The following is a 17,500-nucleotide window of genomic DNA, read 5'->3' on the forward strand; positions in this document are numbered from 1 at the left end:
CTTCTGTACCTGGTGCTGCGGGGGCTTCTGTACCTGGTGCTGCGTTGGCATCTGTACATGATGTTGTGGGGTGTCCGAACCTGGTGCTGTGGGGGTGTCCGAACCTGGTGCTGTGGGGGTGTCCGTACCTGGTGCTGCGGGGGCATCTGTACCTGGTGCTGCGGGGGTGTCTGTACCTGGTGCTGCGGGAGCGTCTGTACCTTGTGCTGCGGGGGCATCTGTACGTGATGCTGAGGGGTGTCTATACGTGGTGCCGCGGGGACGGACGTGTGTGGGGATTTGTAGGGCACAGTGAATGACGCGCGGTTGCTGTTTGCTCGGGACCTGCAGATCATTGCAGGAGCCGCCATTTACTGCACCATTGACCCTGGCGCACAAGATCGTGTATTGGATCGTCTCGCTCGGGTTTGTGATGTTTTGTTGCTCTGATCCGATCCAGAAACAACATTTTTATTTTGATTGAAAAAACAATCTCTGTCCGAGCTCCGAGGCAACGAAATGAGCAAATCCTGACAAATCAACTATGAGTAAAGCAGCAGCTACTTAAGAAAGCAATTAAGAAGAAAATGAGTGGGAGGCCGCCCTCCATTCTGATATCAACGGGACCTTCCAAGTGAAAGAAGCTCCTTGAGATAAAACGCAACCACTCTTTTTAAAGAGACAGTCACGCGGTGAGCTCATCCTGCCGGCATCAGCCGCTGACACCGGGACCCTGTCCTCCTCCTCCTCCTCCTGTGCGGGCTGTCGAGTTATATCTGCGCTTCTGCATGAGAACGGTGCAGGATTTGAGTTAAGGTGGCAATATTGAAATTATCTTAAGGCTTTGATGTAAGATGCAATTCCAGATCAGATCTCAGCCAGCGAGCGAAGGGTCTCGGCCCCTCGGGGTCAGGGCAGAGAGTGGCAGAGGGTTGTGGGCAAAAAGGAGTCATTAAGAAAAAGTGAAGGCTGTGATTCATGGTGGCGGGTGTTGCATCCATTGTTTGGTGGCTATCCAAGCTCTGAAGACGGGAGGTGGAGAGATGGAAACGGTCGATAGCGGCTGAAATTCACCGATTCTGTAACTCCCATAGTAATGAAGAATAATTTTGGAGACTTGTTAGCGCGGCCGCTCTCAGCCCTTTCTGCTCCAGCGTCTCCTGTGGTTGACGAAATATATTTTCCTGCCCTTTCTTGTTGATGGTCTCTCCTTAGTTTGGGTAATGAATGTTGATTTGTGAGGTCCGATCTCGGCCATTTAGCACCGCGGATAACCCATATGAGCGCCTGTAAGCCCTCTCCGCGCTGACTGCCGGGGGTCACACAGGTTGGACCTTCACCAATTCGAAGAAAAGGCCATTAAGTAATTTTGTTATAGACTACAATGAAAAAAACATCTGAGGCCAAACGAGCGGACTATTTCCATAATGAAGGAAGGAGCGAGGCGGAGATGAGGAGCAGCGGCGCCTGGCGAGACTTTCTATGGACCCCCGGCGGCGCCGGTTTCCGGCTTTGTCGTTAGTCATGCATCTTGGCACGGATTCTATGGTTTTCGCTCTTTGCTGCCCGGTTTTTCGACTTTCTTCATTATAATCTCCGCAGTCGTTATACTCCACAGAATTTTCAACATGTAAAGAAAAGAAAAAAAAAAGCCAAAACTAATTATATACCAGATTAATTTCCAAATCAAGATTCATGACACCGCTCCGAGCCGCAATTAATATTTAATATTGTGTCTTTATTTCATGGGAGACGGAACATGTTATTTATTAGTAACACTGAGTGTTTTGGAATATTGCTCGCTCTCATCTGCGCTAATGAAAGGTTTAATGGAGCTCCGAGGACGCCACATTGAAAGGATTTGTGGCATCTGACAATGATGTTCTCTCACAAACACTTCGGATTCAGTCCAACTTTGTAGAACATTTCACTCCCCCTGAATAGAAATGAAAAAGCGCAGACGTGAGAAGACGTGTGATCTCCGGAAATGGCGGCGCTCTGACATGAGCCGCGTCCAAGGTCTTGTGATTCCATGATGTTTACGGCTGATGAAACGACCACGACTTGATGAGGTTATTACAGAGAACGTCTTCTCCGTGTCGAGATTATCATGGAGGAAATCATCACAGTTCCCTTCGCTTGTAAGAATAATCTGTCACGATTCCATTGTGCAGAACATTCTGTATTGCTCTGCCATGCTCTCCTGCAGAACCGGTATATGTTGCCTATGGTGCAGAGCATTTTGCAGGATGAATGCTCTGCTGGTTATTTCACGCTATCCTGGGAGATGCTCTCGCAGATGCTACTCGTTTCTGCTGATTTCTCAGCTTCATTAGGGAGCGTGTTAGCTCAGGACGCCGCCAGTCGTTCTTCCTGGTTACAGTTGTGCTGTTGGCTCCCGTGGTGCTCAGTGTTCAGATCTTGGTTTTTCAACTCAGAACTGTTTGTTTACCCATCTCTGCCTGTCCTCCCCTGTTTCTGTTGTGACTTCTGACCTCATACTTCCTCCTGACCACGTCCTCAGCTCCTCCCTGTATCTTGTATGTACTTTCCTGGAACCCTAACCTTCGGATTGAACCTTGACCTTGTCTCTGTCTGCCCCCCGTGTACTGTCGTGTCCTTGTTTATGATCTCTGTCTGTCTGACTACCTCTCCATTTACTGAATACTAGTAGTGTCTAGCGCCACCTTGTGACAGTCATCACATAATCACTTCTATCGATGGAGAAGCTCCTTGTAGGATGTCGTCTACACTAGAGCCGTGCATATCAGTATTGGTTTGTTTCCAACTAACCCACCGGCTTCTTCAGTGGTCCACCATCAAGGCAATGGTCCTGCGGCGGCGTCTGCTCCAGAGGTCGACATCCAAGGTGGTGAAGGCGATGGAAAAAGGAGACAAAGCCCTGAACCGTTTAGGTTCTTCCACCGCCTCAGCAACTGGTGTCAGATAAACGCAGAATGGATATCAACTGGTTTTATTTCTGTTTGGTATGAGGGTCTTTTGTCTTTCTTGGGGGGCACATTGTCCAAGCTTTAGACTTTCAGAAGATGCAGGAGCTGTTTCATCTTGGTGGGTTTGTACCTCACGAATGCTCATTAGTTAATGGTGTCACGATTCCGATGTGCAGAACATTCTGTATTGTTCTGCTATGCTCTCCTGCAGAGCCGGCATATGTTGCTTATGGTGCAGAGCGTTTTGTAGGATGAATACTCTGCTGGTTGTTTCACAGCACTGGGTTTCACACTGGTCCTGGGAGGTGCTCTCGCAGATGCTTCTCGTTCCCGATGATTGCTCTGCTTCATTAGGGAGCGTGTTATCTCAGGACGCCGACAGTGGTACTCGTGGTGCTCAGTGTTCAGATCTTGGTCTCTTGATTTCGGATGGCTGTTTACCCGTCTCCGCCTGTCTTCCCCTGTTTCTGTTGTGACTTCCTAGCTTCTGACCTCGGACTTCCTCCTGACCACGTCCCTGCCTGCTCCCTGTATTCTGTACGTACTCTCCTGGAACCCAGAACCTTGGCTTGTATCTTGACCTCGTCTCTGTCTGCCCCTATGTACTGTTGTGCCCTCCTGGTTTATGATCTCGGCCTCTCTGACTACCTCTACGTTTACTGCATGCAGAAACCGTACAAAACAGTGCAAACCATGCACACATGGCGTAAAACATACAAACGCTGCGCAAATTATGCAAACACAGCGCAAACCATGCAAACACTGCAGAAACCATGCAAACACCATGCATACCCTTTTAATTACATTTTTTTTACATTATGTTAGGTTTTTTGCTGCAGTTTTCAGGTGGATTTCAGGCGGACTCCTCCTGAAAAAGCCGTTGTTTGTACGTACCCTTGAGGGATTTCTTCCTGAAGCGCTTTTTGCAGCCTTGGCTGAAGATGATTCCCTCAGGGGTCAGGACTGGCTCGATTGCGTTGGCGGCACCAGATCCATTCAGTTCTGAATCTTAGGGCCTTATTATACAGAGTTTTCCAGCAGTTTAGCTGCTGAGCGTCATGTGCGCCCAGTTTCCATACTTTATGTAGGATTGTTTTTGTTGCAGACGTTGTCATCCATGCCGGAGTGCACTCAGACCTCGAAGAAGAAAAGCTACAGCAGCTCCAACAGCAGCAGCTCCGGAGGCGACAGCAGCTCCGACACCGAGGACGAGAAGCTGGTGAAAGAGAAGAAGGTCACCTACGACCTGGACGAGCAGAAGTACAAGTCATTGGAGAGATCCAGTACGTTCAGGTCCCGCCACCGTGCGGAGCAGCAGTAAAGAGGGGGCTTCCTTAAAGGGATCCTTCCGCTAAATCTAGAGAGCAGAATGGGAAGTGTTTCGCTTTGTGGCACAATGTTTTATTCTCCGACCTTCGTGACAACCACTATTGTAACCAGAAATGTGCTTGAGGCGATTGCTAGCGATGTCGCGAGCGATAGCACCCGCCCCCGTCGCACATACAATATGTGGTGATCGCTGCCATAGCGAACATTATCGCTATGGCGGCGTCACACGCACATACCTGCTCTGCGATGTCGCTGTGGACGCCGACCAATCCCTCCTTCAAGGGGGAGGTGTGTCCGTCGTCATAGCGACGTCACTGCGGCGTTACTAAGCGGCCGCCAAATAGCAGAGGAGGGGTGGAGATGAGCGGGCGGAATATCCCGCCCACCTCCTTCCTTCCTTATTGCCGGTGGAGGAAGGTAAGGAGATGTTCGTCGCTCCTGTGGTGTCACACATAGCGATGTGCCGCAGGAACGAAGAACAACCAGCGGCATGCACCACCAACGATATTATGAAAAGGAGCGACGTGTCAACGATCAACGATTTTTCACGTTTTTGCGCTCGTTGATCGTCGCTCCTTGGTGTCACACGCTGCGATGTCGCTAACAACGCCGGATGTGCGTCACTAACGACGTGACCCCGACGATATATCGTTCGCAATGTCGCAGAGTGCAAAGCCCCCTTTAGAGGAGCAGGTCTATGGATAGAGGCCGTTTATAACGGGATATTTCCATTGAGTGGATATAAAGGCGGCGGAGTATAGGATACATTGGATCTCTCACATGTATCGGTGTATCCTCCGCTCCGGTCCTTCTTACAGCCGGCATCCCAGTTTCCATTCATCACGAACAATCCTTAGCAGATGAAATGGAGCGTGGCTGTGTACACAAACACAAAGCCATTTATTATTACATCCAGCCGTGGAACTGTCTGACCACCCAAAGCCCCCCTCTTATATTAGATCTGATTGATTAGAGAACATTATTGGGCCCGGCCTCCTGTTATCACTATGTATCCCTCCGCCATTGCTCACTTTCCTCTCCAGGACTTCTCTTGTGCTGCACCTGTCCTGACATTCTGTGCTGTGGATTCTCTCTGTACATGGCCCCTTTACGGACACTTATGTCACACAGTTTGATCACCGCAGCCTGTGGCTGCCTTCTTTTCACTTTCCTGCGTTACTATACACAGGGCGTGGTAGGAAACATTGCGGCATTGGCTGTTGTTTTGCCCACATGAGAATGGAGTGACACAAAGTCATGGAAAGAAGCGTGAAATTGCTGGTGACATTTGATGGTTCATCTCTGTGAGGCACAGACACTTGGCGGTCACAATGACCCAATCTATAGAACGATTGGTGACAACGCCCGACAGTGTCAGCAGTAATCAGAGTCTGCTCCTGTCGCAGGGAATAGATCGTCCACAAGAACCGTGACATGAGTGCAAAACAATCTGACTTGTAACCAAGCAGAATAACAATGACAAATGTCCGAATTAAACATATGCACCGACATTTATCGGCATTAATACTTGGGTTACCCAATGACTTAAGCTGCACTGGTCGCACGGCTGAAGTTTGCGTCATCTCCATATAATGCAGGCGACTGAGGGTGATCCCGAGAACATGTGACAAGCGAGACGGAAAACATCTAAATGGTTTTGAGATTTTGTGACCCTAGAAGTCGTTATGTGTCCCCATTTACGTTTATTACACCATCTTCTTCTGTGTCATAGCAATAGTCACCCTGTCCCCTGAGCCTACAGATGATTGCCTCCTGACCTCACTGTGCTCTGTGCTTCTTTTGCAGGTAGAGTTCATTTTAAGCCTCCCACTAAATCGCGGCCATTTACCTATTCATCCCGATCCTCCTCATCAACTCCGATTAGGCGCTCTGTGAGCTGCCCTCGCTCCATCACCGCACTGAACGCACAATCTCCGCACCTGGAGCCGCAACGGCCGCTCTCATCCAAGGTGTCTGCACAAGTCTCCAGGCCGTCCTCAGGGAACCGGACCAATTCATTGAATCGTAGCTCATCGTCGCATCGAGTGCCGCACATGGGGACGTGCAGCAGTCTCTACCCCACCCTGGTGAGTGGCCACCAAGACTTATCACCATGGCAGGTGTCCAGAATGTACTGTTGGTCAAGTGTATTAGAGAGCTGTACACATTTACAGGCATTTATAGCAAATACTCCAGGGATAAATTCTGCTGTAATCTAGTGTACAAAGTCCTAAAAACAGCTGTCCGGGTGCAAAAGTATTCATCTACTATGGAGAATAGACTTAGCACATTACATTTACTGAATACTAGAGACCCAAGGCGCATGCTTAAATATCTCCTCGTTAAAAAGCCACCACTAGGGGGAGTTCCCTGTATACAGAGATGCATAATAAGATTCTGTCTGCAGCCACCACTAGGGGGAGCTCCCAGTATACAGAGATGCATAATAAGATTCTGTGTGCAGCCACCACTAGGGGGAGCTCTCTGTAAACAGAGATACATGATAAGATTCTGTCTGCAGCCACCACTAGGGGGAGCTCTCTGTAAACAGAGATACATGATAAGATGCTGTCTGCAGCCACCACTAGGGGGAGCTCCCTGTATACAAAGATACATAAGATCCTGTCTGCAGCCACCACTAGAAGGTTCTCCCTGTATACAAAGATACATGATAAGATCCTGTCTGCAGCCACCACTAGGGGGAGCTCCCTGTATACAGAGATACATAAGATCTTGTCTGCCATCACCACTAGAGGGAGCTCACAGTATACAGAGATACATGATAAAATCCTCTCTGCCATCACTACTAGGGGGAGCTCCCTGTATACAGAGATACATGATAAGATCCTCTCTGCCGTCACTACTAGGGGGAGCTCCCTGTATACAGAGATACATGATAAGATCCTCTCTGCCGTCACTACTAGGGGGAGCTCCCTGTATACAGAGATACATGATAAGATTCTGTCTGCAGCCACCACTAGAGGGAGCTCCCTGTATACAGAGATACATGATACGATCCTCTCTGCCGTCACCACTAGCTGTAGCTCCCTGTATACAGAGATACATGATATGATCCTCGCTGCCGTCACCACTAGAGGGAGCTCCAATGATTCTCTCATTGTCGTCAGATCCATTTTTTATTAGTTGTTTTCTTTATCAGACTTATTTTTTCTTATCTTTACTGCTTTTTTTCTGTCTTTAGAATGAAACCGCTTTGCATCATCTGTCCAGAGATCAAGAAGAGGAGCTGACGAGACAGACGTTACATGTTCTTCAGAATATGAGGATTAGGTTTCCAGGGAAAATGGATGAAGATGAAACATGCGCCATTATAGATGAAGTAAGTGTACAGCTGTAGCTATATAGACGTGTGTACATACAGTGGGGAAAAGAAGTATTTAGTCGGACCCCAATTGTGCGCGTTCTCCCACTTATAAAGATGAGGTCGGCCAACAAATCCAGAAAATCCCCTTCTTTTTGCAAATTATGGTGGAAAATAAGTATTTGGTCAATAACAAAAGTTAATCTCAATATTTTATTATTTATCCTTTGTTGGCAATGACAGAGGTGAAACGTTTTCTGTAAGTCTTCACAAGGTTGGCACACACTGTTGGTGGTATGTTGGCCCTTTCCTCCATGCAGATCTCCTCTAGAGCAGTGATGTTTGGGGCCTGTCACTGGGAAACACGGATTTTCAACTCCCTCCAAGGTTTTTTATGGGGTTGAGATCTGGGGACTGGCTACGCCACTCCAGGGCCTTCATATGCTTCTTACAAAGGCACTCCTTTGTTGCCCTGGCTGTGTGCTTGGGATAATTCTCATGCTGAAAGACCCAGTCACGTTTCATCTTCAATGCCCTTGCTGATGGATGGAGGTTTGCACTCAAAATCTCACGATATATGGCCCCATTCATTCTTTAAAGTACATGGATCAGTCGTCCTGGTCTCTTTGCAGAGAAACAGGCCCAAAGAATGATGTTGCCACCCCCATGCTTCACAGTAGGTATGGTGTTCTTTGGATGCAACTCACCATTCTGTCTCCAAACACGACGAGTTGTATTTCTACCAAACAGTTCTACTTTGGTTTCATCAGCCGATATGACATTCTCCCAATACTCTTCCTGAGAATCCAAATGCTCTTTAGCAATCTTCAGATGGGCCTGGACATGTACTGGCTTCAGCAGCGGAACATGTCTGGCACTGCAGAATCTGAGTCCCTGGCAGCGTAGTGTGTTACTGATGGTAGCCTTTGTTACAGTGGTCCCAGCTCTATGCAGGTCAATCACTAGGTCCCCCCTTGTGGTTCTGGAATTTTTGCTCACCGTTCTTGTGATCATTTTGACCCCACGGGGTGAGATCTTGCGTGGAACCCCAGATCAAGGGAGATTATCAATGGGTTTTGTATGTCTTCCATTTTCTAATTATTGCTCCCACGTTTGATTTCATCACACCAAGCTGCTTGCCTATTGCAGATTCAGTGTTCCCAGCCTGGTGCAGGGCTACAAATTTGTTTCTGGTGTCCTCCGACAGCTCTTTCGTCTTTACCATAGTAGAGTTTGGAGTCAGCTCCAGCAAAATCTTCATGTAAATAGCGTTCAAACCTAAGACACCCATGCCGTAAATACTGTGTAGTGGCCGTTCTCAGTACTGCAGCTTAGCTCCTATTACAGCGAGTTTCATCTGAGATGCAGTACTGAGAATGACCACTAGATTGTGTACGGAGCTGTGAGGAGCTGCAGTACTGGGAACGACCACTACACAATGTACAGAGCTGTGAGGAGCTGCAGTACTGAGAACCGCCACTACACGGTGTATGGAGCTGAGCTGCAGTACTGAAAATGGCCACTACACGGTGTATGGAGCTGTGAGGAGCTGCAGTACTGAGAACCGCCACTACACGGTGTATGGAGCTGAGCTGCAGTACTGAAAATGGCCACTACACAGTGTATGGAGCTGTGAGGAGCTGCAGTACTGAGAACGGCCACAAAATGGTGTACAGAGCTGTGAGGAGCTGTAGTACTGAGAACGGCCACTACACGGTGTATGGAGCTGTGAGGAGCTGCAGTACTGAGAACAGCCACTACACGGTGTATGGAGCTGTGAGGAGCTGTAGTACTGAGAGTGGCCACTACATGGTGTATGGAGCTGTGAGGGGCTGCAGTACTGAGAGTGGCCACTACATGGTGTATGGAGCTGTGAGGGGCTGCAGTACTGAGAGTGGCCACTACATGGTGTATGGAGCTGTGAGGGGCTGCAGTACTGAGAGCGGCCGCTACACGGTGTATGGAGCTGTGAGGGGCTGCAGTACTGAGAGTGGCCACTACATGGTATATGGAGCTGTGAGGAGCTGCAGTACTGAGAACGAGAACAGCTACTACACGGTTTACGGACCTGTGAGGAGCTACAGTACTGAGAACGGCCACTACATGGTGTATGGAACTGCAGTACTGAGAATGTCCACTACATGGTGTACAGAGCTGTGAGGAGCTGCAGTACTGGGAACAACCACTACACGGTGTATGGAGCTGTGAGGAGCTGCAGTACTGAGAACGGCCACTACACGGTGTATGGAGCTGTGAGGAGCTGCAGTACTGAGAACGGCCACTACAGGGTGTATGGAGCTGCAGTACTGAGAATGGCCACTACACGGTGTATGGAGCTGCAGTACTGAGAATGGCCACTACACGGTGCATGGAGCTGTTCTGGTTCTGCACTTTGATAACAGCTGATCGTTGCGGCAGTCGGGTACAGGACCTGCATTTTTCTGATTTGATGACCTTTCTTAAGGATTCATCTGTTATATCGAAGTCCTGGACTTCCCGTTAAAGACCCAGAAATCCTGTGTAATGTAGACTGGCAAAAAATAAATATAATTACTTTTTACATTAAAAAAAAAAATTATAAATCGCTGATAAACTATTTTTTGGCGGCGTTTATATAAACTCTGCGTTTCTGGCTGCGGCAGTTTCTCTCCAGTTGCTGTGCGCTCTGCAGGTTCGCTTTGTCGTCCGCGGTCTTTATGATTGTCCTGTAAATCGCTGAGTACACGATCCCGCTGTTCCTGCATCGATGGGAGAATCCTCGCCCTTCATATTGAAGATCAAATTATCCGAATGAACATTCCCCTAATATAAACGCTTTTCTTAATTCTGCGGAAAAAGCAAAAATCACAATGTTCCGAGGGCTTCACACAATTAGGATTCAGCTGCTTCTCTCCTTGGGGTTGTAACCCGCCCGACACTCCACTGCCCGCGTCTTACACCGTCTGACGTGCCACAAAAAACAGGGAAAGATTTATGTTCTTCCTTTTACAACCTCTGGACGCTCTTCAAGAAAAGCTCTGCGGGCGCCGGACGCTTCCACCAATGAGAGGAGATGGCGGTGCAGGGAGAGTGTTTTCTTAGTTTACAGCTCTGGTGGAAGCGGACCGCAGGGACCATTTACTTCGGAGGTAACGTTTACTCAGGATGAATGTTTCCCAGGCAGCCGTTACTGGCGGAAAAAAAATCACCGGCAGCAGCGTCCAAAAGCTGTCAGGACTGCATCGTGTTCCGGCTGCGGGGACCAGTAACGCCGTGCTCGCTGCCGCGGGCACTAAACGTTTCAGCGCTTGGAATCTGACTACGGAGAAAGCAGCTCATAATATAGAAATGGTGATCGGCGGAGGTCAGGACCCGCACGCCACCGGCAGGACACGGGCTCGCATCCATCAGCCCATTATCTGCAAATAGTGACATAATTTATTCTGGGCCGTCGTCACATTCAGGATCTGGAACAGTGGAGCACGTGCAGTAACATGTCAGCCATGACGGCGGAAGAACAGACATTGCACTGATGGATAGTGACGATGATGTAGGAATGTGTCAGTGTGTTAGTCCTAGGCGATCACCCGATGTACCGCTGCTCAGATCACCAGCAATCCACCGTGAAGGAACCCAGAAACAAGTGACCTGGTATCCTACAGCACTTCCGCAGGCGAGACAGAGCATTGCACTGTATAGCCACTGACATCAGAAGCCCTTACATCTAATCCACGGACAGGCCGAGATACAGAGACTTTCTCATTGCCTGTGGAGTCCGGAGTCCGAACATCCTATAAGAGAATTTACATTTTTTCCCCACTCTTTAAAGCTGCCGTGAGTCAAAAACAGGAAAATAAATCAAGACAAGGGGAAATAGTAAAGTGGCCCTTACCAGCGAGTCATGTTAGTTGGGGTGAGCTAGCAAATAAATACAGATATCTAGTTAGCCGTATCCATTAGCTTGGGTATCCAGTTAGCCGTATCCATTAGCTTGGGTATCCAGTTAGCCGTATCCATTAGCTTGGGTATCCAGTTAGCCGTATCCATTAGCTTGGGTATCCAGTTAGCCGTATCCATTAGCTTGGGTATCCAGTTAGCCGTATCCATTAGCTTGGGTATCCAGTTAGCCATATCCATTAGCTTGGGTATCCAGTTAGCTGTATCTGTTAGCTTGGGTATCCAGTTAGCCGTATCCATTAGCTTGGGTATCCAGTTAGCCGTATCCATTAGCTTGGGTATCCAGTTAGCCGTATCCATTAGCTTGGGTATCCAGTTAGCTGTATCTGTTAGCTTGGGTATCCAGTTAGCTGTATCCATTAGCTAGGACATCCAGTTAGCCGTATCTGTTAGTTTAGGTATCCAGTTAGCCGTATCCATTAGCTTGGACATCCAGTTAGCCGTATCCATTAGCTTCGGTATCCAGTTAGCCGTATCCATTAGCTTGGGTATCCAGTTAGCCGTATCCATTAGCTTGGGTATCCAGTTAGCCGTATACATTAGTTTGGACATCCAGTTAGCCGTATCCATTAGCTTGGGTATCCAGTTAGCCGTATCCATTAGCTTGGGTATCCAGTTAGCCGTATACATTAGCTTGGGTATCCAGTTAGCCGTATCCATTAGCTTGGACATCCAGTTAGCCTTATCCATTAGCTTGGACATCCAGTTAGGTAGATCCATTAGCTTGGACATCCAGTTAGGTGTATCCATTAGCTTGGAGCCTAAAGAGTCTCCTTTGCTATTGTTCCCCTGTGCATCTTGTGTTTTTTGGCACAGCTCCTGGTGTGCGTTGGGTAGTGTCTTGCATCTCTACTTTATATTCTTCCTTGATGGAGCTGCAATTTACTCCTGTTACTCCATCCTAGGCAGGGATGCTATTGTTCTGGATGTTATTGCGCCCCTGCTTAGATCTTTTTTTCATGCTTACACTATATTAGATGTGGTTAGTAACTATCACTCGTGGTTTAAGGCAACAGATAAGTCCCTTTTATCTTGCGCTTTTATTCCTGGGTTATAGTGTCCTTAGTAACACATTAGTGCAGGAATTACAGCCCCACCATTCCCCATCATGGAGCTCTGTGTGCACTGATGATGCTCCTCCTGGGCAGGCAGACGATTGTGTTCTAGCCACACCCACTGCCCCACCCCTGCTTAGTAGCAGCAGTTAAGCTGACTGTACAGATACACTTGGTGCGATTCTACCACTTGTTCATGGTGTCATTCCTTTTTTTCGCATTCACTATAAGTGATATGTACAAACACTACGATTTCTAATACATTTTGTCCACTCTTCTTGTACAGATAATGGAGAACTGGCGATATCACAAACCCAAGGTGGCCTCCTACTGGCTGATAAAGCTGGATTCTGTGAAACAGAGAAAGGTAAGAGACGTCTGGCATTACCCTGGCTCTGCTCTCTGCTTATTATATGTATGACTCGCCCACCCCAGGGCTATGGGACACCCGGTGCCGGGCAGGACTAGTCCGGAGGGTCGTCAGTGGTGGCGGGGCCTGACTCCGTGACCCTGGCGGGAGTCAATTAATATGACTTCAGTGGGGGTGATTATTAAAGTTTGTATTCGTGACGCCACCTGTGGTTTGCGGCTATTAAGCCGCCGCTGCTGTATGGGGCCTCTGGGGCTGGTGGAATGGCAGCTTGGATGGTCCTGCTCCCCACAGGTGGAGCGGTGCCCCGGGGCAACAGTTGGTGCTTGTAAGAGTCTATGAGTGTTACGGGGGGCTGTCTGATAATAACCGAAAGGAGTATCAGACAGTCAGGGTCCACCGTGCAAAGACTTTGCTGCAGACTATGGCAGAGTGCAATACCTCTGTTAACTCACAGAAGGATATAATAAGTAAGTAAAGCAATTCCTCCCTTACTTGGAGGGTGTGTGGAATGATCTCTGTTAATAATCACAGAGACAAAGGCAATGTGTGCGAAATGGCACCTACCTAGGTCCGCTCTTCTAGTGGTGCAAAAGAGACGAACAGCAGCGTAAGCCGCACAAAGCTCCTACCTGCGTTCGCTCCACTAGTGTGCGAGGACACGAACCACTAAATATGGCACCTGCCTAGGTCCGCTCTTCTAGTGGTGCAAAAGAGACGAACAGCAGCGTAAGCCGCACAAAGCTCCTACCTCTGTTCGCTCCCCTAGTGTGCGAGGATACGAACAACTGCCAGACGCAGTATAAGGAACGTTACCCTAGCGGCAACGTCCACCTACGAGTAGAATCACAAGGCCCAGCCAGACCATGTGCCTCAGGCACCTGCCTATGTCCGCTCCCCTAAGAGGTAAGGATACGGACAGCAGCCGAAGCTGTAAGGTATAAGAACGCTACCCTGCCGGTAGCGCTCACCTAGCATAGACAGAGGAATGCCTAGAGGAACGCGCACAGAGCGTCTACTCATATGCATGAACCAAGAGGACTGAGCACCATGCGGCGTGCGTCAGGGTCTCATATAGACTCTGTGCCCCATCCAAGATGGAGGACACCAGAGCCAATCCGCTGCCAGAACGACAGGAGTGACGTCATGCTGGCCTATCACCGAGCAAGACGTCACAAGCACATGACCAGCGACCAATCGGCATAGAAGGTGTCAGAGACATGACCTCGTGTCAGCGATGATGTCACCCGCACATGTGCAATGGCTCCAAGATTGGACTTAGTCTCCGGCGCTCGCACATGTGCAGTAGCAAGAAATCTGGACTTAGTCTCCAGTGCTCGCACATGTGCAGTAGCAAGAAATCTGGACTTAGTCTCCAGCGCTCGCACATGTGCAGTAGCAAGAAATCTGGACATAGTCTCCAGTGCTCGCAGCAACCGTAACAGTACCTCCCCCTCAAGGGCCCCCCTCCCGGCGACGCAGGTAATCGGCAACTAAGTCGGGAGCATGGACAGCCTCCTCGGGCTCCCAAGAGCGATGTTCCGGGCCATAGCCCTCCCAATCTATCAAGAAGAACCTGCGCCCTCTAACCATCTTAGAACCTACTATGGCTCGTACCTCATAGCTAGAGCGAGAGGAATCAGAGGCAGGAGAGTGCGCTTCACGAGCGTGAGGTAAAATAGCCGGCTTTAGCAGTGAGACATGGAATTTGTCATGAATCCTAAGATGGACAGGTAACTTCAATTGATAGACTACAGGATTTACCTGTCGAAGAACCTCATAAGGACCCAGGAAGCGAGGAGCAAATTTGACAGAGCTCACTCTAAGTCTCACGTGTTTTGCAGAGAGCCACACAAAGTCCCCTGGACAAAAGACAGGAGCCGGCCGACGAAACCGATCGGACACCGTCTTCATACGGTCCTTAGCTGCTTGGATCGACTCTTGAGTCCGATCCCAAACCTCTCTGGCATTAGTTGCCCAGTCGGCCACAAGAGGAGGAGGTGCAGCAGCGGGAAATGGTACCGGTACCCTAGGGTGTTGCCCATTATTGAGTACGAACGGTGTCTGCCCAGTGGCCTCAGCCAGCGAATTGTTAAGGGCAAATTCTGCCCAGGGTAGGAGGGAGGACCAGTTATCGTGGTTCTCAGCAACAAAGTGTCGAAGGTATATAATCATAGATTGATTGGTACGTTCAACCAAACCATTAGTCTCCGGATGGTATGCCGAAGAGAGATTCAACTCAATTTGCAGAAGGCTACAAAGATCTCGCCAGAAACGGGAAGTAAATTGCGGGCCTCTATCACAAATGATACGATCTGGCATCCCGTGAAGCCTAAAGACATGCTTGAGGAATAGTTTGGCTAGTACCCTGGAAGATGGGATTCTCGATAACGGTACGAGATGAACCATCCGGGAGAAATGGTCCGTAATGACCCACACAAATCTATGTCCCTGTGAACTTGGAAGATCACCCACAAAGTCCATGCCTACCACCTCCCATGGTCTATCTGGCACTGGTAAAGGATGCAAGAGCCCAGCCGGTCTCTGCCGTAATGGACGGTTGCGAGCACACGAGTAGCAGGAACCGACATATCTCTTGACGTGGCTGGCTAAGTGTGGCCACCAATACCACCTCTCCAGTAACTCTCGTGTCCGCCTAATACCAAAATGCCCACCCACCTTTGAGGTGTGGGCCCATGACAGTATATCATTCTGTCGATCAGGCGGAACAAAGGTCTTGCCCGGTGGGATTTGGTCTAACGTCACAGGGGAGAGCGTATGAAAAACCCTGGAGGGAAGGATAAGACGAGGTTCGTCAATCTCTTCCTCGGTAGAAAGCATAGAGCGAGACAGGGCGTCTGCCTTGTTATTCTTACTCCCAGACAGATAGTTGATGGAGAAGTGAAAGCGGGAGAAAAACAAGGACCAGCGGGCTTGGCGAGGATTCAGACGCTGAGCGGTTTGTAAGTACGTCAGATTCTTATGGTCTGTATAGACCTGGAAAGGATGTTTCGCTCCTTCCAGCAAGTGACGCCACTCCTCCAAGGCTAATCTCAAGGCGAGCAGTTCCCTATCCCCAATGGTATAGTTTCTCTCTGCTGGTGAAAAGGTTTTAGCAAAGAAGAAACACGGCCTTTTTCTACCTGCACCGTTCTTTTGATACAAGACCGCACCAGCACCCACTGAAGAGGCATCAACCTCTAAGAGGAAGGGCTTACTCTCATCGGGTCTTTGAAGAACGGGAGCAGTTGAAAAGTGTCTTTTTACTGCCTCAAAAGCCTGAGATGTCTCAGTAGACCAGGCTTTGGGATTAGCACCTTTCTTAGTCAAGGCCACCAAAGGGGCCACCAAAGTAGAAAAATGGGGTATGAACTGCCTGTAATAATTTATGAATCCTAAGAAGCGTTGCACCGCCTTCAAGGAATGAGGTTCGGACCATTGCAGGACAGCAGAGACCTTCGCAGGATCCATAGCCAGACCCTCTTGTGAGATAATGTAACCCAAAAAAGGCAATGAGGATTGCTCGAATACACATTTCTCGAGTTTAGCAAACAATGAGTGCTCCCTTAAACGGGAAAGGACACGAACGACATCCTGACGATGAGTCTCCAGATCAGGAGAAAAAATCAGGATGTCGTCCAGATACACCACTACTGAGGATAACAGTAAATCCCTGAACACATCGTTTACGAAGTCCTGAAATACTGCGGGTGCATTACATAACCCAAAAGGCATGACGAGGTATTCATAGTGACCGTCTCGGGTGTTAAAAGCGGTCTTCCATTCGTCACCCTTTCGAATTCGTACCAAGTTATACGCACCCCGCAGATCCAACTTCGTAAAAACTTGAGCTCCTCTCAGTCTGTCAAAGAGCTCCGAAATTAAAGGTAATGGGTATTTGTTCTTTATTGTGATTGCGTTGAGACCCCGGTAATCTATGCAGGGACGCAAATCACCCTCTTTCTTCCGAACAAAGAAAAACCCAGCTCCCGCGGGAGAGACAGACTTACGAATGAACCCCTTCTTTAAACTCTCTCTTATATAGGTCGACATGGCCTCCGACTCAGGTATCGACAGGGGGTAAACCCTGCCTTTAGGTGGAACCGAACCTGGGATAAGGTCTATGGCACATTCATACGGCCTATGGGGTGGAAGAACCTCAGCACCCTGTTTGGAGAACACGTCAGCGAAATCCAAATATGGTGTAGGTATGGGAGAGAGATCAGTGGATGCAACCGCAACGACCTTAGGTGGTAAGGGAAGACATCGGGACTGACATTTCGAACCCCAACTAATAATGCTGTCAGACTCCCAGTCAATGTGAGGAGCATGAGTCCGAAGCCATGGAAGACCCAGAAGGACGTCGTCTATACCCTCAGGCAAAACAAGAAAAGAAATCTCCTCTATGTGACCCTGAGACAGGGAAAGGCGCAAGGGAACTGTCCTCAATGTAATGGAGTCAGACAACATAGTTCCATTAACAACACGGACAGGAATAGGCGCCTCTAACATGATAGAGGGAATATTGTGTCCCTTTACAAATCCTGAGGACACAAAA

At 48.9% G+C, this 17,500-nt stretch overlaps 1 protein-coding gene across 3 annotated transcripts in view; it reads left to right on the plus strand.

Annotated features, from left to right (window-relative positions):
• TTLL7 (tubulin tyrosine ligase like 7) overlaps positions 1-17,500 on the plus strand; it is a 144,434-nt gene that overhangs the window by 86,543 nt on the left and 40,391 nt on the right. For all 3 annotated transcript variants that reach the window (XM_075320226.1, XM_075320225.1, XM_075320227.1), the window contains 4 exons: positions 4,036-4,213; positions 6,066-6,346; positions 7,462-7,599; positions 12,859-12,939. In XM_075320226.1, coding sequence (XP_075176341.1) covers positions 4,036-4,213; positions 6,066-6,346; positions 7,462-7,599; positions 12,859-12,939 — 678 coding nt within the window. The remainder of the gene's footprint in view (positions 1-4,035; positions 4,214-6,065; positions 6,347-7,461; positions 7,600-12,858; positions 12,940-17,500) is intronic.

This window comes from Anomaloglossus baeobatrachus, chromosome 8, assembly GCF_048569485.1.
Source record: "Anomaloglossus baeobatrachus isolate aAnoBae1 chromosome 8, aAnoBae1.hap1, whole genome shotgun sequence".
Lineage (NCBI taxonomy): Eukaryota > Metazoa > Chordata > Amphibia > Anura > Aromobatidae > Anomaloglossus > Anomaloglossus baeobatrachus.